The sequence below is a fragment of the Leucoraja erinacea genome, chromosome 14 (assembly GCF_028641065.1).
Source record: "Leucoraja erinacea ecotype New England chromosome 14, Leri_hhj_1, whole genome shotgun sequence".
Taxonomy (NCBI): Eukaryota; Metazoa; Chordata; class Chondrichthyes; order Rajiformes; family Rajidae; genus Leucoraja; species Leucoraja erinaceus.
Genome location: NC_073390.1, coordinates 46,569,296 through 46,595,329, shown reverse-complemented (window position 1 = coordinate 46,595,329; position 26,034 = coordinate 46,569,296). Strand labels below are relative to the sequence as shown.

The window sequence follows — 26,034 nt, the reverse complement described above, 5'->3', positions numbered from 1 at the left end:
TAATCAAGCATCCATCAATCGCCACATAGATATCCATTGACTTGACCTCCACGGCCTTCTGTGGCAAAGAATTCCACAGATTCATCACCCTCTGACTAAAGAAATTCCCCCTCATCTCCTTTCTAAAGGTACGTCCTTTTATCTGAGGATATGGCCTTTGGTTATAGACTCTCCCACTAGTGGGAACATCCTCTCCACATCCACTCTATCCAGGCCAGTTTAGATTAGTGATATAGCATGGAAGCAGGCCTTTCTGCCCTCTGAGTCCATGGCGATCGCCCCTTCACACTAGTTCAATGTCATCACACTCTCGCATCTCCTCCCTACACACCAGGGGCAATTCACAGAAGGCCAATTAACCTTTGGGCTGTGGGAGTGAACTGGAGCACCCACATGGTCACAGCAAGAACGTGCAAACTCCACACGGACAGCATTCAAGATCAGGATTGAAGCCGGGTCTCTGGCACTGTGAGGCAGCAGCCGTGCCACTGTGTCACCCTTTCGGAAAATTATTCCTCCAGTGTAAAAAATGGGAATCTAAGTGAGTTGAACTTCTCCCACTGGACCCTTTGGGAGATAGTCAGATATGGAAGATAAGACACAAAGTCTGGAACAACTCTGCAGGTCAGGCAGCATCTCTGGAGAAAAGGAGCCGCTGATGTCAGACTGAAGGTGTGGGCGGTGGGGGAGAGTTGTAGGGAGAGGTAGAAAAAGGCCAGAACTAATTAGGGCTGGCAACAGATGACCAAGGAAGGGTGGAGTCCATAATGCTCCATTGTTGGCTGGGGTAGAGGTGATAACGAAGGGACACAGTGATGCGAACAGTGGAACTGGTAGGATGACTAGGGTGGGGGAGGGAGGGCAGAGAGAGAGGGACTGCAGGGGTTTCTTGATATGGTGTTCAGTAACATTAAGTAAACTTAGGATTTTGCTTGACTGTGCATGAGTGGAAATCTGGGACTTGAACAATTGCCAATTGAACAACAAAGCACTGACAGTTCTGTTCATGGCATTAAGCATTTGGTACTGGTTGTACAGGATTTTTTATCAGAGTGCAACCTAATCAATAAACTTATCACTGGAGCTGCTAGCGGGTGTCTAGAGGATATTGTTTTAAAAACTGTGCGCATTAATCTAAATAATGCTAATATTGAGGGGGGAGAAAAGCAATATTTTGAATCGGACATTCTGGCTTTCATTAGTTTAGTTTCGAGATACAGCGCGGAAACAGGCCCTTCCGCCCACCGGACCCGCGTCGGCCAGCAATCCCCGCACATTGACAATATCCCACTAGGGACAATCTTTACATTTACCAAACCAATTATCCTACAAACCTGTGCATCTTTGGAGTGTGGGAAGAAACCGAAGAGCTCGGAGAAATCACGGGGAGAACGTACATTGATTGGAACTAGTTTGGTGATATGCTTTTAATGATTTAAAAACAAATCTAATGGTTGCTATGCACGCCATTTGATTTATCCTGATCCACATCCACGTTTGCAAGCTCAAGACATTAGTCAAATTAAATACATATTATAATACACTAAAAATAATTTCCCTTTAACAATATGTGAAAGGGTAGCAATGTAATTCTAAAGCAAGATTTATCAATGTGGAAAATGTAGCCTGAAGGCGATATATGCTTGTGCATCTTTATATTCTCTCAAAGGTTGGTATAATGTCATTAACAGGACATTCATTCATCAAAGAGTATTATTTTACTGACGAGGCCAGTGGAGAGGCCGGTAAACAAATCTCGAGATTGCTTCTTGGAGGCTGACCTCCTCAAATCACTTGTTTACTGTGTACCGGTTGCTATGGAGTTGCAAACATCCATGATCATCAGTGGTTTGAGCTAACAGTTCCTTTCTTTCTGAGAGAGGAAATATGTGCTGTGTTCGATGCCCTTTGCAATCGTGATATATTTGAAAAATAAATAGATTTCTTGTTAATGGAGCTTGCTGCTTATTTACCTTCCCTTATTCAGGCAAAGGATAATTCACACTGGGTATATATGTTAGGGGGGGGCAAGAGAGCTTACTGGTAAATTGAATGTTTCTCTGAAGGGTTATTCTGGGGGAACAGCCTGTTTCTGCACAATATGCAATGCATACAGGCTTCACTCACTTAGTCATCTGGTTAAACTGCACAAAAATGGGCCCTTTGGTCCAACTTGCCTATGCCAACCAAAATACCCCACCTACGCTAATCCCACCCGACTGCATTTGACACAAATCCTTCTAAACTTTTCCTGTCTCAAGCATCTTTTAAATCTTCTTGTACTACCTCCTCGGGCAGTTCTTTCCAATGCACCCACCAACCCGTGTATGGGAAAAGGTGCCCGTCAGGTTCCTATTAAATCTTTCCTCGCTCACCTTAAACCCCATACCCTGGGTATAGGATTCTGGGCATTCGGCCGGAGTATTCACTTATGATTTCAAGCACAAGTACGAGTGTGTTTGATTTATACAGAAACATACAGAATAGTGAAAGGCTTGGATAGAGTGGATGTGGAGACAATGTTTTGCACTAGAGGGAGAGTCCAGGACGAGAGGTCATCGCCTCAGAATTAAAGAACGTTCTTTTCGGAAGGAGATGAGGGGAAATTTCTCTAGTCAGAGGGTGGTGAACCTGTGGAATTCTTTGCCACAGAAGGCCGTGGAGGCCAAAGCAGTGGATATTTTTTAAGGCACAGATAGACAGATTCTTGATTAGTACAGCTGCCAGAGGAGATGGGGAGAAGGCAGGAGATTGGGGTTAGTAGGGAGAGATAGATCAGCCGTAATTGCATGGCAGAGTAGACTGCCAGAGGTGCTGCCTGCCCCACTGAGTTACTCCAGCTTTTTGTGTCTATCAGCAAAGTAGACAATAGACAATAGGTGCAGGAGTAGGCCATTCGGCCCTTCGAGCCAGCACTGCCATTTAATGTGATCATGGCTGATCATCCCCAATCAGTACCAGTATCAGTACTTGTTGGGCCGAATGGCTTAATTCCCTATGACCTTGGATTTAAATAATGACGTCAAGAGAGGGCAAGTCATGAACCAGATCTGTAACCTGCGGGATCCAATGTCAAGGGCCTGCACCACTTACGCGACTTTTTCGGCGACTGCCGGCACCTGTCATAGGTTGCCGAAAATGTTCAACATGTTGACAATTCCACGGCGACCAGAAAGACGCTACGACTCTTTGGGTGACTGAGGAGACGACTCCTGACCATACAGGTGACACCCTGGCGACATGTCGCGGAGGTGAAGCCTGTATGGTCGTGAGTAGTCGCCCAAAGAGTCGTACCTTGTTCTGGTCGCCGCTGGATTTTCAACATGTCGGAAATTTTTGGCGACCTGTAACAACCTATGACGGGTGCCGGCAGTCGCTGAAAAAGTGGGTCAGGCCCTTTAGGGTATCCACAATCAGTTTCAGTTCTGAGTTGGTGACTGAGTTTTGGCCATTGTGATGTATAAGTATAGGCAGCCTTGCCCTTTAGATTAGTTAGTACATTATTGGTCAGTTGGGAAAGGCTGGAGAGTGAGTCTGAGCAAGGGAAGTATGGGAAGTCATACTAGACCTCTAGTACAGGGAGTACCCCTTCAAGCCTGCCCTAAAAAGAAATTTCTGGCAGCGAATTTCTGGAATTCTCTACTGAAGTAGGTTATGGAGGCTCAAATGCTCAGTGTATTTAAGATAGATTCATTTTTGGATATTAAAAAGAGTAGGCTAACTCAGCGAGACGGGCAGCATCTCTGGAGAGAAGGAATGGGAGACATTTTGGGTCGAGACTCCTCTTCAGACTTGAAACGTCACCCATTCCTTCTCTCCAGAGATGCTGCCTGTCCCGCTGAGTTACTCCAGCTTTTTGTGTCTTTCTTTGATTTAAACCAGCATCTGCAGTTCCTTCCTACACACAAAAGTGTAAAGGACTTGGGAGCAATGCGAGGAAATGTCGGCTATTATCTCATCATACGGTAGAATAGACATGCGCGACCAAGTGTCTTATTTGTGCTTTCATTTCTTATGTTTGCATTGCTGGCATGGTCAATAGTTATTGTCCAGCTGCAGTTGCCCATTAGATAGCGTTGATGAATTGGCTTCTTGGAAGGACCTCAGCACTTCCCACAATGTAGATTTTTGTGTCTATCTTCGGATTAAACCAACATCTGCAGTTCCTTCTTATACAGCATCCCTTGAGAACATGGATGGGTGACATTTCGGGTTGGGACCCTAGTGGAGAGCGTTGCAATCTGATTCGTCACCAATCCACGTTCTACAGAAATGCTGCCTGACCCGCTGAGTTACTCCAGCACCTCGCGTCCCCTTCTGCTGCTAGGTTACTTGGCTACAGTAAGTTAGCATCCTAATATAAGATAAATGACAAAGGGAATTTGTTGGCCATGTGAAAGAGGAAAAAAAAGGTTGTAGGGTCACAAGAAAATAAGAAGACAAAGTGAGATCATCGGAATGATTGGATGGCAGCTCGCCAGGTTTGAGAGGCCTCTTGCATTGAAATAAGTATCTAAGTCAGGGTGTCTTGCTGCATATGTATGAATTTCTGTAGCCTACATAATGCAAGAGAAAGCCAATTTTACCATCTCCTGGGGCCAGAACTGTCCTTTTCATTCACTTTGTCACATGTTTTCTGCACAATATCTGAAGCTGAATCACAGTTTATATCCTCCCCTTGCTTATTCCGGCGAAATTGTTCGTGTTGCAATTTAATGATCATTTTTGGCAAGGTACAAAACAATCTGTTCTTGCGCGTCTGGTTAATTGACGAGGACTATTCTGAATCTCAACATGTGAATAAAACCCAAAATGTGAAAAACAATGGTTGATCTTACAATGGTCATAGGGAAAAAAAAAGCTTCAAAGTAATAATAAGGTTTTTACATTCTCTGAAATGTCTCCAAACTGTCTATGTTTCCACTTCATTAAGTTGGTGGTTTGTGAGCGATGCACTAATACGGTACACTGCATAATAGATAGGCAATTTTATTTCTTAATTTAACTCGCAAAACCTAGGATGATTTTATTCTCTTTTTTCTATATCACTTTCCACCTGGCCTCTTCATTATCATTTCGTAAGTGATAGGAGCAGAATTAGGCCATTCGGCCCATCGAGTCCACTCTGCCATTCCATCATAGCTAATCTATCTTTCTCTCTCAACCCAATTCTCCTGCCTTCAACCCATAACCTCTGACAACCATACCAATCAAGAATCTATCTCTGCCTTGAAGATATCCATTGACGTTCCTCCACAGCCTTCTACAGCAATGTATTCCACAGATCCACCACCCTCTGACTCAAGAAATTCCTCCTCATCTCCTACCCAAAGGAACGTTCTTTAATTCTGAGGCTATTTGATTGTTTTCCTGATTATTGTTGGTCAAAATAACTAAATACTATATTTGAACTGCTAGCTTTGAGATTGTTTCACATTCATTAAGTCATAGGAGCAAAATTAGGCCATTCTGCCCATCGAGTTTACTCTACCATTCAATCATGGCTGATCTATCTTTCCATCTCAACTCCAGCCTTCTCCTCATAACCATTGACACCCTTACTAATCAAGAATATGTCCATCTCCACTTTAAAAAGCTTAGCCTCCATAGCCTTCTGTGGCAATTAATTCCACAGATTCACCATCCTCCTGACTTAAGAAATTCTTCATCTCCTTTCTAAAGATGCGTCCTTTAACTCTGAGGCTGTGTCCTCTGGTCCTAGACTCCTGCTAGTAGAACCAGCCTCTCCAAGTCCACTCCAACTAGGCTAGTTTGAATGTAGTTCCCCCTCATCCTTTCTAAACTCCTTCTAAGCTAGTAGAGACCCAGAGCCACTAAACGCTCGTCATATGTTAACCCAATCATTCTCGTAAACCTCATCTGGCAGCAGCACATCCTTCCTCGGATATGGGGTCCAAAACACCTCACGATACTCCAAATGCGATCTGACCAGTGTGTTATAAAACATCAGCATTACATCCCTTTTTTATATTCCAGCTGTGTAAGAAGGAACAGAAGATGCTGGTTTATACCCAAATGCTGGAATAACTCAGTGGGTCAGGCAGCATCTCTGGAGAAAAGGAATAGGTGGCGTTTTCAGTCGAGACACGACATCCCAAAATGTCAACTAATAATTTTCTCCAGAGGTGTTGCCTGACCTGCTGAGCTACTCCAGCTTTTTGTGTCCAGCTAAGGCAGCATCAGCAGTTCATTGTGTTCAAGAAGGAACTGCAGATGCTGGAAAATCGAAGGTACACAAAAATGCTGGAGAAACTCAGCGGGTGCAGCAGCATCTATGGAGCGAAGGAAATAGGAGAAGGGTTTTGGCCCGAAACGTTACCTATTTCCTTTGCTCCATAGATGCTGCTGCACCCGCTGAGTTTCTCAAGCATTTTTGTGTACCATCAGCAGTTCATTCACTGTTTTCACAAGTGTTCCCATTTTCCCTATTCTATGGGACTGCACAGGATCACAACCATGCAACAATGTATAGGACATGAAACAGTAACGCACAGGAACAGGCCATTCAGCCCACAATGTCTGTGCTGAACATGATACCAAGTTTAAACTAATCTCTTCTGCTTGCAAATGATCCATATCCCTCCATATCCATGTGCCTATGCAAAAGACTCTTAAATGCCTTGTATCTGGATAGACAATAGGTGCGGGAGTAGGCCATTTGGCCCTTTGAGCCAGCACCGTCATTCATTGTGATCATTGCTGATCATCGATAATCAGTACCCCCCCCGTTCCTGCCTTCTCCCCATATCCATTGACTCTACTATCTTTAGGAGCTCTATCTAACTCTCTCTTGAAAGCAGCCGGAGAATTGGCATTTACTGCCTTCTGAGACCGAGAATTCCACAGATTCACCACTCTCTGGGTGAAAAAAGATTTTCCTCATCTCCGTTCTAAATGGCCTACCCCATATTCTCAAGATGATTGGGCAGGAAGGAACTACAGATGTTGGTTTAAACACATAAAGCTGGAGTAACTCAGCGGGTCAGACAGGATCTCTGGAGAAAAAGAACAGGTGACGTTTCGAGTCGAGATTGTGGTTGTTTAGGGAAAAGGCTAGGAGGGGTGTGAGTGGCTCCTTTATGAATGGAACTGCGGTTGTTTCTTGGGATCGATGGCATTTATTTGGCCACAATTGTTACTCTACCAGTGCTTTGCTGTTGCCGGCCAACCAGCCCAGCTACACCATCCACACCAATATGGTTCAAGGCAGCTTGCTTCAGGCAAACAGTGTCAGGCTTGTCCATTTCAGATCGAGACAAGGTAGGAACGTCTCTTGAAGGGTTGTGAACCTTTGAAATTCTCTCCCGCTGAGAACTGTGGCGGAGGAATCATTGAATTATGCAAGCTGAAGATCAATACCTTAACCTACAAGAGTCAACCAGTGTGAGGAGAGGTGTGAGGAGAGGGCAAGAAGTGCTGCTGGAACCAAGAATGTATCAGCCAGCCCGATTAGATTGAAGAGCCCTGTAGCTGGACTCCTGCTCGTATCTTTTGCGTTTTTTGCTTTTTAAAACAAAAAGTGTAATTAAGACAATGTTTCTGTCATTGCACCCTTCAGGAACATGTGAAGTACTGCAACAAGTTTCATCAGCCTCCCTGGCCGAGCGCATCGTAAACCAATTCAAAATTTCAGTGAAAGCATTTCACTTCTCCGAGGTCTCCTTGATTGTGAGGCTTGGCAATCTCATCATTAAAGCGGCTGTCCCACTTGGGCGACCTAATTGGCGAGTTTAGAAGAGTTCGAAAAAAATGACATGTTGGAGACCTCCTTCTATGTTGAAGACCAGCTTCAACCAGCTACCACTAACTTCGGGAAAATTGGACACCGAATAGTGGAGAGTGAAGACGACCTCCTTCGACCTCTCTTCGACTGTGATGAAGACTATCTTCGACTACCCTCGATCACATACGACTAACATGCCGACCAACTACGACTAAACCTACGAGTAAAAAGAGTATTGATTTTTTCCATTTTTTTACTCTCGGGCATTTTTTAACATATTGGAAAAAACGCCATGACCTAGATGAGGCCTCGTGTACGCGGAGACCATTCTCGAGCATGAAGGAGAGTTACGAAGATCTCCTACGACCTCGTGTCGACCATGCTGCGAGTATGAGTCGAGGGCAAACTCGCCAGAACTAAGTCCTCTCCGCCCTTCAATCACGGCTGATCTACCTCTCCCTCCTAACCCCATTCTCCTGCCTTCTCCCCGTTACCTCCTGACACCCGTACTAATCGAGAATCTAGTTATCTCTGCCTTAAAACTATCCATTGACGTGGCCTCCACAGCCATTTGTGGAAAGAAAGCAATTTCTTTCCTTTTTTCCAAAATAGCCGATCGTTTCCGTCCACAGTATTGATGGGGAACATGAAGATTAGATTTGTGCAAGAGGGAACTGCAGATGCTGGTTTACACCGAAGATAGACACAAAGTGCTGGAGTAACTCAGTGGGTCAGGCAGCACCTCTGGAGAGAAGGAATAGGTGATGTTTCAGGTCGAGATCCTTCATCAGACATCTAATCTGGCAAAGGGTCTCGACCCAAAATATCGCCTATTCGTTTTCTCATGAAGATTAAGATTTTTCTTTCTACTTTGCATTATCAATAGGAATCTGAGAGGGTAACTTTTCACACAAAAGGTGGTGGGCATTTGGAACAAGCTGCCAGAGGAGGTCGTTGAGGCTGGGACTATCCTATCGTATAAGAAACAGTTAGACAGGTACATGGATAGGACAGGTTTGGAGGGATATAATGGACCAAGTGCAGGCAAGTGGGACTAATGTAGCTGGGACACTGTTGGCTGGTGTGGACAAGTTAGGCCCGTTTCCACACTGTATCACTCTATGACTCTATGACTCCAGTGGCCAAGAGATGACTTACGTGAAACCCTAGTCCGTTGTGATTCCGAGAATACGGATAGAACGCTCCAAGTTGCATCCATCGCAGGCACAGTTCGTAGGTAGAATTCTGGAAAAAGCCACAGATATCTGCTCCCGTCTAAAATCCAATGAAATGTATATATATTAATGAACATGAAATTGTCAAGGTATAATGAAAATAAAGACTTCTATTGTATTCTGCAAAAGGAGTTTTTAAATAGACTTACATAAGAAATTCCAAATAGACTGAACTCCATCATTCCTATAATAGAAAATCATTGCTATTACACGAGCAAAAATATATCATAATAGCAGAAAACAATCTGGAACTTTAGAAAACTGTGTGGAGGTTGATGAGATAAAGGTATATAAAGTTATGAGAGGCATAGATAGGACAGACAGTCAGAACCTTTTTTCTCCTCAGTGTGGACATGTCAAAGTCTGAAGAAGGGTCTCGACCCAAAACGTCACCTGTTTCCTTTGCTCCATAGATGCTGCCTCACCCGCTGAGTTTCTCCAGTATTTTTGTCTACCAAAGACTAGAGCATGGCTTTAAGGTGCGAGGGGCAATGTTTGAAAGGAGATGTGCTGGACAATCTTTTTTGTGGTGGGTGCCAGGAAAACCGCTGTTGTGGATGGTAGTGGAGGCAGATATGATGGTGGCATTCAAGAGATGTTTGGATAGGCACATGGATATGCAGGGAATTGAAGGGAATGGATGATGTGAAGACAGATAAGAATTGGTCTCTTCATCATGTTCAGCAACGGCATTGTGTGTTGAAGGGCCTACTCCTGTGCTGTACAGTTCACTGTGAGCATTTGGGCCTCCACATCCAATTTCCCTTTCAACAGTTCTCCAGATCTTGTGCCTCAGCTCAGAAACTGACCGTGAGGTGATACAATTCAACCTGCAGTTTGAGAGGGAGAAGATGAAATTGCAGTGTTGGTATTGCAGTGTCTGAAAGGCTTGCAAATGCCACTATGGTATCTGCCCCCACCACCACCACCACCCCCGGCAGTGGGTTCTAGGTACCTATCACCCTGTAGAGAAAAAAAAAAATTGCCCTGAACATCATCCTTTTAAAAAAACCCGACACAAAGTGCTGTAGCAGGTCAGGCAGCATCTGTGGAAAATTCATTCATCATCATTGAAAACATCAGCGACACAGTGGTGCTGGTTTCCAACGGGAACGGTGACGGACGCACCACATATCTCTGTCCTCCAGTTCCTGCGGACTTCCGCCGCTGGAAGTCTAGGATTTTGGCGTGTGTGTGTGCTTTATCATCATTCCTTACAATGCTATGTACGACAGTGATCGCAACTTCTACTGAAGTGTGGATGGCCGTTGGCTCGTTAGGAGCTCATCCGCCCTTTGACAGGTCTTGTTTTTGTCCTGCTGGACTATCTGACCATGGAGCAGGTAGCACAGGATTACATGGTACCCGTGGCGGGGGGGAACTCCCCCTGACCTGACGTTTCATAGATGATGTTTCAGGGCAAGGCCCTTCTTCAGACTCCTATTCATAAAACATCACCTATCCATGTTCTCCAGGCTGAGTTACTCCAGCACTTTGCATCATTTTTCGTAAACAAGCATCTGCAGTCCCTTGTTCCTCTATCTTCTTTAAACTTTGCCCCTCTCACCTTAAAGCTGTGCCCTCTAGCCTTTGACCTTTCACACCGGGAAAAAGGTTCTGACTGTTTACCCTGTTCGTCATTTTATATAGTTCTATCATGTCCCCCCTCAGCTTCCAGAAGCTCAGGAGAGAATAATCCAAGTAGAGACACGTCTCTTTATGGCTAATACCCTCCAATCCAGGCAATGTTCTTGGAAGATATTAGCGTCGGTGACAATGTATTTCACTCCAGGAGAGTGAGCAGCAACAACACTGTACCATACAATGAATGTCATTTGGTTAGCAGGTTGCAGGCTGGATGGGCCAAATGGCCTCCCCCTCCACCTATTTTCTATGTTAATCGGCTTTTGTAAAATTGTGAAATTTCCCTAGTGTGCGAGAGAGGCAGAGGTTTAAGCCAGAGATAGATAGATTCTTGATTAGTACAGGTGTCAGAGGTTATGGGGAGAAGGCAGGAGAATTGGGTTAGGAGGGAGAGATAGATCGGCCATGATTGAATGGCGGAATAGACTTGACGGGCCGAGTGGCCCAATCCTACTCCTAGGATCACCAGTCCTAGAACACCACAAAGACAAAGGAGCTAATACTGGAATTTAGGAGGAAGTGGGACGCAGACATGGCCCCACTGCATAAATGGTTTTTAATTGTTTTTAAAGTGTGTCTTGTGTTTTTATGTTTGTATATTATGCACCAATGGAGTGGCAATAATAATTTTGTTGTATGCAGTGCTTACAACGACAAGGCATTCATTCATTCATTCATTCATTCATTCATTCATTCAATCATTCATTCATTCAGTCATTCATTCATTCAGTCATGCATTCATTCATTCATTCAATCATGCATACATTCATTCATTCAATCATTCATACATTCATTCAATCATTCATTCATTCATCATTCATTCATTCATCACTCATTCATTCATTCATTTCATTCAATCATTCATTCATTCATCATTCATTCAATCATTCATTCATTCATCATTCATTCATTCCATATGACCTTATGATATTACTAGCGTACTGGGTTATCGCCAGTCTGTGCAGACTCGGTGGGCTGAAGGGCCTATTTCCGCGCTGTTACTCTAACGTCTAAAGAAGACAGATATGTTTATATTGTGTGTCTTAGTAACTCTGGGTGTCCCGAAGTACCTTTCAGGTGAAAACATGGGTAAGTGTAAGCAGTGGATGAGTAGGCAATGTTACAGATGCAAAAGACTAGGCAGATGAGCTGAATATTTGTGGAGTATTCAACTGCCATTAGACATTAACTCAGACATTAACTGAAGGAAACCATTCCGAAAATTAAGAATTGTGTCTTGTCAGTGAAACTGGGGGCAGGAATCTTGGAGGAAAAAGGGAAATAATGTATTCGTGAAGGTTTAGCAAGAAATAGATAAACGCACTGATTTTGATTTTATTTGTTTTTGTTAGTTTATGGGGACTGGTTCTTTCATGTGGGTTGGTTCTAAACTGTGAATAGAATGAACCAGAATTAGAAACATAGTAAATAGGTGCAGGAGTAGGTCATTCTGCCTTTCGAGCCTGCACCGCCATTCAATATGATCAGGGCTGATCATCCAACTCAGTATCCCGTACCTGCCTTCTCTCCATACCCCCTGATCCCTTTAGCCACAAGGGCCACATCTAACTCCCTCTTAAATATAGCCAATGAACTGGCCTCAACTACCTTCTGTGGCAGGGAATTCCAGAGATTCACCACTCTCTGTGTAAAAAATGTTTTTCTCATCTCCATCCTAAAAGACTTCCCTCTTATCCTTAAACTGTGACCCCTTGTTCTGGACTTCCCCAACATCGGGAACAATCTTCCTGCATCTAGCCTGTCCAACCCCTTAAGAATTTTGTAAGTTTCTATAAGATAATTGAAGGGACCCAATGGAAAATGTGGAAAAGATGGACATAGATTTGATGAACATAGGTTTGTGCTAATGCAAAAGCTAGCAAGGAATTTTCTGAATGGCGCCAATGTAAATTGGTGTCACTAAATCTGAAAAGATTTTTAAAGGTGAGAGTAGATACAGCAGCTAAGAAAGAGAATCATTAACAATGCAATCCTATATTGAAGAGCTCATTGATTTTTATAGAAGCATTAGTGAATATGATTCATTGACAACATTATCCTGGGTTTTATGTTACATCCTGTGTGTTGTGTTTTAATGCAATCTAATCCAATACAATTACATTAGAAATGGTTTAAAATAGCACAATGAATACATAATGCAGTGAGGCAATGAATCGACTGAGATCGGGCAGGTAGGAAAATTCATCCTTACTCTGTAATAGTGATGCAGGTTTGCCCTCTCTGTATCATTGGGAAAAACTCTTAAAGATCAAACTTGGGATCACACTGTCCCAAACCGACACCCACTCCCCCCTCACCTTCTCACCCCCTTCTTCCATTAAAGGTCTGTTTCCAGTTCGTCTTGGGATCACACTGTCACTAGCCAACAATCGGCCAATCAGCGACCCTCCTAGACTGAGGTCATCTGTGTCCGGCCCTGATTGTCCTATTTTTTTTTTCTTCTTGCTTCCAATCTCCCACCTGCTCCTCACCGACCTCCTCACAATCAGTTTGATGAAGGGTCTCACCCCAAATCGTCACCTATCCTGTTCTCCAGAGACGTGGCCTGACCCACTGAGTCACTCCAGCACTTTGTGCCTATCAATGACAAGGCTTTGTACCCCCCCCCGCCCCCCCACCCGCCCCATGTCTCTTTGAGCTTTCTCCCCATTACTCCTATCAGTCTTAAAATGGATCGTGACAAGAAATGTCATCTGTCCATTCCCTCCACAGATGCTGCCTGTACCTCCAGCACTTTGTGTTTTAATCAATCTCTCTGTGTAAGAGAAAACAAAGAATCAGGATGATGCCAGCGGAGTTGGAATTTGATCCGTTCAGGAAAAAAGAGTGGAATGTAACAGTGAAATTATATTAAATATTGTTTTTAGATGTATTTAGAAGATTCAATATATTTTACCAATGATTGATTTGTGCATCTGATTCCAGGCTGCCGTGTTGTCTCCCAGCCAATGCCCTGCCCATTGGCCACTAGACGGGAACGTTGAACGGGTCACCACAACCCCTCGCTGTCCAGTTATGTTCTGCAGAGATCTGTGACATAAATCAAATCAGTTCAGTTTAGTTTATTGTCAAGTGTACCGAGGTACATAAGGTCATAAGGAATAGGAGTAGAATTAGGCCATTCGACCCATCGAGTCTACTCCGCCATACAATCATGTCTGATCCATCTCTCCATCCAAACCCCATTCTCCTGCCTTCTCCCCATAACCTCTGACACCTATACTAATCTATCTGTCTCTGCCTTAAATATATCCATTGACTTGGCCTCCACAGCCTTCTGTGGCAAAGAATTCCACAGATTCACCACCCTCCGACTAAAGAAATTTCTCCTCATCTTCATAACAGAACGTCCTTTAATTCTAAGGCTTTGACCTCTAGTCCTGGACTCTCCCACTAGAGGAAACATTTTCTCCACATCCACTCTATCCGAGCCTTTCACTATTCTTTATGTTTCAATGAGGTCCCCGCTCATTCTTCTAAACTCCAGCGAGTACAGGCCCAGTGCCGACAAACGCTCATCACAGGTTAACCTTCGTTACAGAGGTACAATGAAAAGCTTGTGTCACGTGCTATCCAGTCACCGGAAAGACAATACACGATTACAATCGAGCCATTTACAGTGGATAGATACATGATAAAGGAATAACATTTAGTGCAAGGTAAAGCCAGCAAAGTCTGATCAAAGATAACCCGAGGGTCACCAAAGAGGCAGATGGAAGCTCAGGACTTCTATCAGGATTGCATGATTACAAGCACAGTAATTGCAGTGACAAAGGTAAGATTGACATTGTGATAATAAACACGGGTAATCCCTTGAGAACAAGACATTTTCCAAAAGCCGACATTAGACAGAGAGAAACAAGCCTTTTAGCACACAGTGCAGTGTTCACCCTGCACACTAACATCATCCTACACAACAGGGACAAGTTTTACAATTTACCAATGCTAATTAACCTACAAACCTCTACATCTCTGAAGATCCCAGAGCACTAGGAGAAAATCCATGTGATCGCAGGGTGAAAGTACAAACTCCGTACAGACAGCACCCGTGGTCGGGATCGAACCCGGGTCTCTGGCGCTGAAAGGCAGCAACTCTACCATCGCTGCCGAAAGGTTTAGATGGAGCTTCCTATTTTACCCAGAACGTCGATAAGATTTTACAGGACTGCACAGCTTCAATATAATCACCATCAATCTGCATATTGAAAGCTTCAATCAAACGCAGAGTAAACTGCTCTTTTATATCAGAAAGTCTTAGGTATGGTTTACTGACGAGAATCTGCATCTCTTACTAACAGGAAACTATAGGGCCAAAGGTAAACAAGCCACTCGCTCTCTGTACCATCCCCCATCTCCACAAGTATTTGTACCAGCTTTCTTTCTCAATGGAGTTGTACAGCACAGAAACAGGCCCTTCGGCCCAACTTACCTACACTGACCAACATGTCCCATATACACAAGTCCCAGCTGGCCACGTTTGGCCCATGTCCCTCTAAACCGTTCCTATCCCTCTACTTGTCCAAAAGTCTTAAACATATTGCTGTATGAAGTACAGTAAATCATAGTTCAAGTTGTTCATTAGCAAGATTCAGGATTGACCGAATCCCTGCCTGAACTGTTCTGATTCACTGGTTCATTATTGTCACCTATGAACATGTACAGTGAGATTATTTTCTTCCATGCGGCCCAGGAGTGTACTGCCGCACCTAAGCACTATCCCCGATGAGCAAAGTGTACACAAATAGTCTGCTGAGCCCGCATGCAAGAGGCGCCAGGATTTGGCACCATTTCCAAAGTCCAGCCCGTGCTCTAGGCCTTATGAACAATCCAGGCTAGCCCCAGGCTACTTGTTGGTAAGTGTGTCTCAATTAACCTCGTGGATAAGAAAAGCTGCCTCTTGCTGGGAATAAATTACAAAGATAATCTGCACACTTACGTAAAACCAATCTACAGTTGTGGTGAAGATTCACTTGAAGTTCTCAAACTGAGTTCTGTACCAAGATAATCCTCCTACTCTATACAGCAGGTAGTAGATGTCAAGGTACAACAGTCATTAGAGTGCAATGGTGAAGCAGTCTCAGAGGGCCCAGTGACCTGCTCTTGTACCCATTTCTCATGTTGTTGAATTCCTCGCATTACATACAAACTCTTTTGTTTCTCAGCAGGAAACAGCATGGTCTAAATGAGTGCTGCAAGGGAGGCTGTGTGTTATCTTAATCTTATGTTTGGTTCGCCTAAAGCTACCTGGTCTCCCGGTTGCTAAACACTTTAACTCCCCCTCCCATTCCCACACTGACCTTTCTAGCCAGCGCCTTCCTCCATTGTCAGAGTGAAGCCCAGCACAAATTGGAGTAACAACACTTCATATTTTGCTTGGGTAGCTTACACCCCAGCGGTATGAACATGGACCTCTCTAACTTTAAGTAACTCTTGCCCACCCTCTCTCCCCATCCCTCCCCCCTTCCCAGTTTGTTGTTACCTTCTCCTTGCTAACAATGATCTATTCTACATGGTCCTTAATCTTCATCCCCTTTGTCTCGTCTTCACACCTGACACTTCCTCGTCTCTGTATCTCCCTCCCGACTCTGTCTGAAGAAGGGCCTCGACCCGAAACGTCACCCATTCATTCTATCCAGAGAAGCTGGCTGTCCCGCTGAGTTACTCCAGTATTTCTGTGTCTATCTTTAGTGCATTATCTTACCCAAGCATGGCAGAGAGCAAACCCTCTCTGCTGCTCAATCCTACTCCATTTCCTAAAGTCCCATTCACTTTTGTTTCTCGCCATCTTCAGTTCTTGTAAACCATTGCCTTTTAGTTCTGCGTTTAGAAACATAGAAATTAGGTGCAGGAGTAGGCCATTCGGCCCTTCGAGCCTGCACCGCCAATCAATATGATCATGGCTGATCATCCAACTCAGTATCCCGTACCTGCCTTCTCTCCATACCCTCTGATCCCCTTAGCCACAAGGGCCACATCTAACTCCCTCTTAAATATAGCCAATGAACTGGCCTCGACTACCCTCTGTGGCAGAGAGTTCCAGAGATTCACCACTCTCCGTGTGAAAAAAGTTCTTCTTTACAAAATCAATTGGCCATAATTTCCTCTGACTTGCTACCACTAAATCAATGTAATCCAGTTCAAAAATAGTGTGACATTCATTTATAAATTAATTCATAGACAGGTGTCAATGCTGATTCCATCATCTCTCGGGTGAAATTACAGAATTGCAGATGTGGAACCAGCAAAAAAATTTGAGTGCAAAAATGTTTCAAACAGATAATTCACCAAGAGTGAATCAAGCAAATAATTTGGTATCTGTACATTTTTTCACATGGATTATTATTATTAAATCATTGAAAACACGCAGCGGTGCTGATTTCCGACGGGCATTCCTTACAATGCTACGCACGGCAGTGATCGCAACTTCTACTCTGAAGTGTGGACGGCCGTTGGCTCGCTAGAAGCTCATCCACCCTTTGACAGGTCTTGTTTTTGGTCCTGCTGGGGGTCCACAGCCCCCTCCTCACCTGGCAAACAAGATGGGGGAGACGGTTTAGTCGCCGACTATCCGACCATGGAGCACGGGATTACATGGTACCCGTGGCGGGGAGGAACTCTCCCGAACTGGGTATCCATCACACAGATATGAAACGAGCTGCCAGAGGGGGCAGTTGAGTCAAGTACTTTTAACACATAAAGAAGACACAGGGAGACAAAAGTGCTGGAGAAACTCAGCGGGTGCAGCAGCATCTATGGAACGAAGGAAATAGGCAACGTTTCAGGCCAAAACCCTTCTTCAGACTGATATGAAGTTGGGGCGGGTGGAAGAAAGGAAGAGGTGGAGACAGAGGGTGGAGGGGGAGTTGAGAAGGGGAGGAGACAGCAAGGGCTATTGGAAATTGGAGAAGTCAATGTTCATGCCGCTGGGGTGCAGACTGCCCAATATGAGGTGCTGCTCCTCCAATTTCCAGTGGTGCTCAGGCCATGGAGGGGGCCCAGGACAGCGAGGGGGATTCGGAGGAGCAAGGGCTGAGAAATTGGAGAAGTCAATGTTCATGCCGCTGGGGTGCAGACTGCCCAATATGAGGTGCTGCTCCTCCAATTTCCAGTGGTGCTCACTCTGGCCATGGAGGAGGCCCAGGTCAGAAAGGTTGGATTCGGAATGGGAGAGGGAGTTGAAGTGCTGAGCCACCGGGAGATCAGGTCGGTTAATGGGGACCGAGCGGAGGTGTTCGGCGAAACGATCGCCAAGCCTACACTTGGTCTCACCGATGTAGATCAGCACGAAGACACTGGGACAGGTACATGGATAGGAAAGGTTTAGAGGGATACAGGGTCACCGTTTAAGAATAAGGGGTAGGTCATTTAGGACTGAGATGAGGAAAAACGTTTTCACCCAGAAAGTTGCAAATCTGTGGAATTCTCTGCCACAGAAGGCAGTGGAGGCCAATTCACAGGATATTTTCAAGGGAGAGTTAGGTTTAGCTAATAGAATCAAGGGATATGGGGGAAAAAGCAGGAATGGGGTATTGATTTTGATGGCCTATTCCTGCACCTATTTTCTATGAGCCAAACGCAGACAGGTGGAACTAGTGTAGATGGGGCATGTTGGTCGGGATGGGCAAGTTGGGCCGAAGGGCCTGTTATCATACTACATGTCTCTATGACCAATTCAAAAGCAGCACTGTTTCTCTTTATTCACTCCTTTCTTTAATATCTGCCACTTTATCCAAGATGCTTAGTTTAGATTGCTTTAGAGATACTGCCACTTTATCTGACCAGCGATCCCTGCACACTAACACTATCCTACAGATGAGGTGTTAACCAATGTTAACTAACCTCCAAACCTGCACGGCTTTAGGGTGCGCTAGGAAACCGGCGCAACCGGAGAAAACCCACGCAGGTCACGGGGAGAAGGTACAAACTCCATACAGACAGCACCCATGGTCTGGATCGAACTCGGGTCTCGGGCGCTGTGAGGCAGCAACTCTACCACTGTGCTGCCATGCTTTCATACAATCATGGATGATTGCAGGACGATGCTTCTGTAACTTACTTCAATGTTGGTTTTGTTTGTGACCATCCATACAGATTGTGCACATCGTAGTGTCTGACTGCGGTTCCATCTGCCAGAAACTGTTTGCTCTCCATGCACAGAGTCTTGTGATGCAACCCCATGTGTTTTGATTCAAGAGCTTCGAAATAAAAATTATACAGATGCTCAAAATAAAAAGGTGACAACAGAATATAGAACATAACATAATGAACCAAATTCATCCCTTTTTTGGAATTACATATACCGAGTGATAAATATACAACAGATTGTGATTTTATCAACTGTTGGGCTGAGTCAGTCTTTCTAACCCCCTCAACTAAGTTTCCAGTAAGCAATCATTTTCTGTCCTGTTTATAAGTTCTGGGCATATATATTTAAAAAACTCCCATTATGTTCATAAGGGATAGGAGCAAAATTAAGCCATTCGGCCCTACTCTGCCATTCAATCAGGGCTGATCAATCTCTCCCTCCTAACCCAATTTTCCTGCCTTCTCCCCATAACCTCAGCCACCTGTTATCATTTTCTTGTCCAAAACCATTAAAACATAAAATATTGTAATCCCAGGGCAGCACAATGTATTTTTAAATGAAAGGCTGCATTTTAAGGCAGAGATGGGGTGGAAGATTGCAACCTTCACGTGGTCCGCCCTGTTTCAACTAATGCAATCAACTCGATGTGCACAAACAGAAGATCTAATAGAACAAGTTGTCCTACAACTTTAGGCTGTGCACGCCACACAAAAGAAGAAGAAGGCAGAGATAGATAGATCCTTAGAGATGGATAGATAGGTAGATGGGCCTGAAAAGGGGGCTCGACCCAAAACGTCACCCATTCCTTCTCACCAGAGATGCTGCCTGTCCTGCTGAGTTACTCCAGCATTTTGTGTCTACCTTCAATTTAAACCAGCATCTGCAGTTCTTTCCTACGCATATATAGATTCTTGATTAGTACAGGTGTCATGATTGAATGGTGGAGTAAACTTGATGGGCTGAATGGCCTAATTCTGCTCCTATCACATGACCTTATAAAATAGGGCAATACCACTCCTTCAGTGAGACTGGCACAGGCTGTCCTAGGGTAACAGAGGGCATGTACCATAACACTGCTTATGATTTGCACTGACATCAATTTGAGACTGTTCCTACATTGTCAAAGTTAACCTGGCCAAATGACAGGTGTGAAGAAGGGTTTCGGCCAGAACCGTTGCCTATTTCCTTTGCTCCATAGATGCTGCTGCACCCGCTGAGTTTCTCCAGCACTTTTGTCTGACCAAATGACAGCTAGTCCTACGTAGTGAGGCTAAAATTATACATAAAATTGTACAGCTCCTGAAAAAAAAAAAAAAAAATGTATTTTTTTTTTAAAGTGGACACAGGCACTACGGATGTCGTTTAATCAAAATAAAGACACAAAATGCTGGAGTAACTCATCAGGTCAGGTAGCATCTCTGGAGAACTTGGATGGGCGACGTTTCGGGTTGGGACCCTTCTTCAGACTGTTTGTGGAAGTTGAAAGAAAGCTGGAAGAGAGGAAAGGAAAGACAAAGTGTGGCAGACAGAGGCAAGCAGTGGTGGGGTGGGGTGAGGGGGCCCTTAACTCTACGGGTCAGGCAGCATCTCTGGATAATATGGATAGGTGACGTTGTGGGTCGAGGCCCTTCTTCACACCCAAAACATGGTCTATACATCGCCTATCCATGTCCGCCAGAGATGCTGCCTGACCCGCTGAGTTACTCCAGCACTTTGTGTCTTTATTTTTGTTTAAAAGCAGAACAATCTGAAACTGATATGCATCAGTTCCCAGTTACAGGACCTGCAGGTGAGCTGTATTCTGTTCAAACGACAAGGCACCCTGCAGCCAATTCATCTCAAACCTCAAATCACACTTTTGCGTCAACTTGCTGAGACACAGTTCAAGAATTCTTTAGTTGAAAATGTCCTGACCTGGCATATAAGGTGGCATGTTCAATGTTACATTGTAACAGCCTTCAGTAGATCCATGAACAAAACTTGCTGGTTCATTCATATCCTATATTAAAAAAAACACAAGAGTCAAAATACAGTAAACCCTCATTAATACAGACCATAAAGGTGGGGGTGGGGGGATGGTGTATGTTATTGCTGATTATCTGCTATAACAGAGAAAGGTATTATCATTATGTAAGTGGTAGAAACACACACTGCAGATGCTGGTCGATGCACAAATGGACACAAAGTGCTGGAGTAAAAGGCCTGTCCCACTTTAACGACCTAATTCGCAACCTTTTTTACTCATGGACATTTTTCATCATGCTAGAAAAACGCCCCGACCTACTTGATGCCACGAGTACCTACGACTAGCATCACGGCCTGCTACAACCTACGTACGACCTCGTGACGACCATGCTGCGAATATGAGTCATGGGCAAACTCGGCAGAGGTCGTGATTTAGGTTGTGAAAATGGGACATGCCCTTAACTCTACAGATCAGGCAGCATCTCTGGATAATATGGATAGGTGACGTTGTTGGTCGAGACCCTTCTTCAGGTCCAGAACTGGGCCTGGAATCCGGGCGAGTTTAGTTTAGTTTAGAAATACAGCGCGGAAACAGGCCCTTCGGCCCGCGATCCCCAAATGTTAACACCATCCTACTCACACTAGGGACAATTTTACACTTGCACCAAGCCAATTAACCTACAAACCTGTACGTCTTTTGAGTGTGAGAGAAAACCCATGTGGTCACGGGGAGAACGTACAAACTCCGTACAGACAGCACCCGTAGTCGGGATCGAACCCGGGTCTCCGGCACAGCAATGGCTGTAAGGCAGCAACTCTACCGCTGCGCCACTGTGCTGCCCAAATGTTTTTCTATTGCTAATTTGAAACATTGGTAAGATACAAGATACATTTATTTGTCACGTGCCAGTTGGCACAGTGAAATGTGTGGTCACCATACAGCCATCCAAATAAAATAAAGTACACGATAACAAACACACGATAGTCCAACATAAAACATCTCCACACAGCAGAATCAAAGTTTCCCACTGTGAGGGAAGGCACCAAAGTCAGTCTCTTCCTCTGATGTTCTTGATGCTCACCCGTGGTCAGGGCCTCCCGAGCCCCCTGCAGTTGCCGCTACGGGCGGCCCGCAGCTCAGGCCCGCTCGCCAGGGTGATGGAACTCCAATGTCGGAACGCGAGGACAACCTCAGCAGCTTGGACCTCCGAATCGACCACTTCCTACTGGAGTCCACAGGCCGCGCTGGGCGGAGATTCACGCTGGCAGCCCTCGGCAAAAGGTCCCAGGACCTCTCTGAGATGTTGAAGTCAGCGCCGCCCGCGCTGGGAGCTCCACGGACCACAGCTCCGCGATGTTGAAGCTGCTGGCCCAACACGCCAGATCTTCAAACGGCGATCCAGGTAGGCATCGCCCGCTCCGCGGTGAAACCAGCGCCGCACCGCCGAAGCTCTGGTCCAATCCCCGGTAGGAATGGCCGCGCCAATCCAGTTGGTACGCAGCGAGGAAGGGGGCGAGGACGTGACTCGGAGAATAGTCACATCCTAGCCAGGAAGTGACTGGGAAATGGTTTCCCCTTTACCCCCCCCCCCCCCCCCCCCCCACCCCCCCCCCCCCCCCCCCATAGTAAAACTAAAGAAACCTCCAAACAAACTGTTAAGACAAACTAAAATAAAAAATATAGAAAAACCAGACAGGCTGTAGGCAGAGGCAGCCATCAATGCGGTGCCCCTAGTGGTCCTATGAGAGACAGTATTTGAACACTTACAATCCAAATGCCATCAAACTTCACACTTTTGCTTGAGTTCGATGGATTGGTGTAATAATCTTTAATCGCTGTGTGCCACCAATCTGCTGTTGCATTGCGGAAGAAGTCCGGGAAAGCAGCATAAGCCCGATAATGCTGCAACAACACAAAACCACCATTGTAAGCAAGAACAGCAAATATCTTGTCCATTTCAGTTATACATTTTCTAGATAGAGTCATAGAGTCATAGAGTGGATACAGGCCCAACTTGCCCATACCGACCAACATGCCTACACCGAGCAACATGCCCCATCTACACTAGTCACACTTGCCTGAGCTTGGCGCATAGCCCTCTAAACCTGTCCTATCCATGTACCTGTCTAATCTGCTTCTTAAAGCTCACAATCGTCACTGCCACAATTAACTCCTCGGGAAGCTCGTTCCACACACTCACCGCCCTTTGCATGTAAAAGCTGCCCCTCCGATTCCTATAAAATCTTTCCCCCTTCACCTTAAACCTATGCCCTCTGGTTCTCGATTTCCCCCACTCTTTGCAAGAGACTCGGTGCTTCCAATGTGCGTGATCATATGATTTTATTTCAAATTCGCCTTGCATGTTGGACGTCTAATTTTGACTTCATCTTTTGAGTTTGCTGCTTGAATGCAAATACATGGCAAGCCATTTAGCTTTGGATACGTCTTTTAGTTTAGTTTCGAGATATAACATGGAGACAGACCCTTCAGCCCACTGAGTCCGTGCCGACCATCGACCACCCGTTCACTCTAGGTCTGTGTTATCCCACCTTCTCCTCCATTCCCAACACATTAGAGGCCAATCAACCTACAAACCCACATGTCATTGGGATGTGGGAGGAAGCTGGAGCACCCTGAGTAACCTTACACAGTCACAGGGAGAACGTGCAAACTCCACACAGACAGCAACCAAGGTCATGATCGAACCCCGGGTCTCTGGCACAGTAAGTAAGGCAGCAGCTCTACCCGCTGCACCACTCTGTTACATTGCTGCATACATATTTCAGCTGAAGGTATAAATGTTTTGATAAATCTTACTTACTTGCACTTGATAATCCCAGTCTTTTGTTGTGTCTACAAATACATTTGGGAGATCTGGCCATACCTGTAACATTGATATGATAAGTTCGAGGATTACAATTGCTTTACATACTATACAACCATTGAGAAAAGTTTCAATGATGGCAGAAAACCCATAATAATTCAAGTTGCATTTATTGTCACATACACCAAACTGGTGCGGTGAAATTTGAGTTAACATGCAAATCAAATAAAATGAATACAACACTATAGAATTTAACATGACATGAACATTCCCCACAACATGAACATCCCCCACAGCGGAATCGACGTTTCCCACTGTGAGGGAAGGCAGAAAGGTTCAGTCCTCGTCCTCTTGTTCACCCGTGGTCGGGGCCATTGAACCCTCCTCAGTCGCCGCTATGTTCAGGCCCCCTCGCCGGGATGATTGAAGCACCGGCGTTGGAACGGAAGAACGCGCTCAGCGGCTTGGAGTTTCCGAATCGCTGCTCTGATTACTGTAACTGAAATCACTTCAAAGCATTGCTGAATTTTGAATATCTCAATAAACTAGAAAATAAAGATTACCTTTCCCCACATGATGTCAGAACTATTTTCCCACGTAATGAATACATTTTCCTGCACTCCACTGGTAAATGCTTCGTAAGACCGGGTTTCATTCCCTGAAATTGCTGGATCCTTAATGGTTAAGGGAGAAATACGTTATCCACGCTGGAATCCAAACTGGAATTGGAAGTCTAATATTTCCACGAAGGCTGGTCAGGCGCTTACCAAAATGATGATGGTTCTCATCCCTTCATTTCTCATTTGATTAAACAAATCTGGCAAACCCTGGAAGTCATCCTCATCCAGGGTGAAATCCAACTGCCGCTCCATGAAGTCAATGTCAACGTGTTGGACATCCTGCAACCAAAGAGTTAATATGGTAAAGATTATACAAAATTATGAGGGGATTATAGATAGGGCGGAGAGTCAGAGTATGTGGTGAGTAGCAACCAGACTGCTAAACAACTTCCTTCCACAGGCTGTGAGGCTGCTAAACAGTCACTCCAACTGATTCTGCTGCTTTGCACTGACAATTTAATAACTCTGGCACTGAGTAATAACTCTGGCATTGACTCTGGCCACTTAAATCAGATGCCCTGGACATTTTAAGACTGTTTTTACTTGTATTTTAATGTTGCTGTTTTTACCTGCAGTTTTTTTTTAATTATTCGTACTATTTTATCAGGAACTGGATTGTTTTTTAATTTTTTTAAAATGTTTATGCGTAAAGTTTTTATGTGCGATGCTCTGGTATTCCCTGGGAAACGTCTTCTCATTTTGCACTGTACAACTGTTGCTTTGCATGATGACAATAAAGGATGATGATGATGAAGTTTTATTTTACACAGAAACGTGGCGACACTTGTGTACTGCCTAATGTCATAAGGAATAGGTGTAGAATTAGGCCATTCGACCCATCAAGTCTGCTCCGCCATTCAATCATGGCTGATCTATCTCTCCCACCCAACCCCATTCTCCTGCCTTCTTCCCATAACCTCTGACACCCGTACTAATCAAGAATCTATCTATCTCTGCTTTAAAAATATCCACTGGCTTGGTCTCTACAGCCATCTGTGGCAAGGAATTCCACAGATTCACCACCGACTAAAGACATTTCTCCTCATCTCCTTCCTAAAAGAATGTCCTTTAATTCTGAGGCTGTGACCTCTAGTCCTAGACACTCCCACTAGTGGAAACATCCTCTCCACATCCACCCTATCCAAGCCTTTTACTTTTCTGTAGGTTTCAATGAGGACCCCATTATTCTTCTAAACTCCATCGAGTACAGGCCCAGTGCCGGCAAACGCTCATCATAGGTTAACCCACTCATTCCTGGGGTCATTCTTGTAAACCTCCTCTGGACTCTCTCCAAAACCAGCAGATATGGTGCCCAAAATTGCTTACAATATTCCAAATGCGACCTTACCAGCCTTGTAGAGCCTCAGCATTATATCCCTGTTTTTGTACATAAGCCAATAGACAATAGGTGCAGGAGTAGGCCATTCGGCCCTTTGAGCCAGCACCGCCATTCAATGTGATCATGGCTGATCACATTGAAAAGCCCTCTTGAAATAAAGGCTAGCATTGAGTTTGCTTTCTTTACTACCGATGCAACTTGCAGTTTAACCTTTTGGGAATCCTGCACCAGCACTCCCCAGTCCCTTTGCACTTCCATTTCTGGATTCTCATAATATTTAGAAAATAGACTACGCCTTTATTCCTACTACCAAAATGAATGACCCCACACTTTGCTACATTATATTCCATCTGCTACTTCTCTGCCCACTCTCCCAACCTGTCCAGGTCCTTCTGCAGAGTCCCTGCCTAGGCATGGTCTGCTGTTTGATGTTACCGGCTGTATGCTAAACAAAGCATTTCTCTGTAACTAAGTACATGTGCCAATAAAGTATCATTGAATCATTGATTTGAATCATTGAGTTGGTGGGGGCGTGGAACGCACTGCCAGGGGTGA

General features: G+C 44.8%; 1 protein-coding gene across 2 annotated transcripts in view; it reads right to left on the bottom strand.

Annotated features, from left to right (window-relative positions):
• si (sucrase-isomaltase (alpha-glucosidase)) overlaps positions 1–26,034 on the bottom strand; it is a 194,663-nt gene that overhangs the window by 24,913 nt on the left and 143,716 nt on the right. For both annotated transcript variants that reach the window (XM_055646336.1, XM_055646337.1), the window contains 9 exons: positions 24,288–24,419; positions 24,084–24,194; positions 23,518–23,580; positions 22,464–22,598; positions 20,645–20,729; positions 18,701–18,839; positions 13,541–13,674; positions 9,129–9,163; positions 8,903–9,019 (listed from right to left, as the gene is read on the bottom strand). In XM_055646336.1, the coding sequence (XP_055502311.1) occupies positions 8,903–9,019; positions 9,129–9,163; positions 13,541–13,674; positions 18,701–18,839; positions 20,645–20,729; positions 22,464–22,598; positions 23,518–23,580; positions 24,084–24,194; positions 24,288–24,419 (951 nt within the window). The remainder of the gene's footprint in view (positions 1–8,902; positions 9,020–9,128; positions 9,164–13,540; positions 13,675–18,700; positions 18,840–20,644; positions 20,730–22,463; positions 22,599–23,517; positions 23,581–24,083; positions 24,195–24,287; positions 24,420–26,034) is intronic.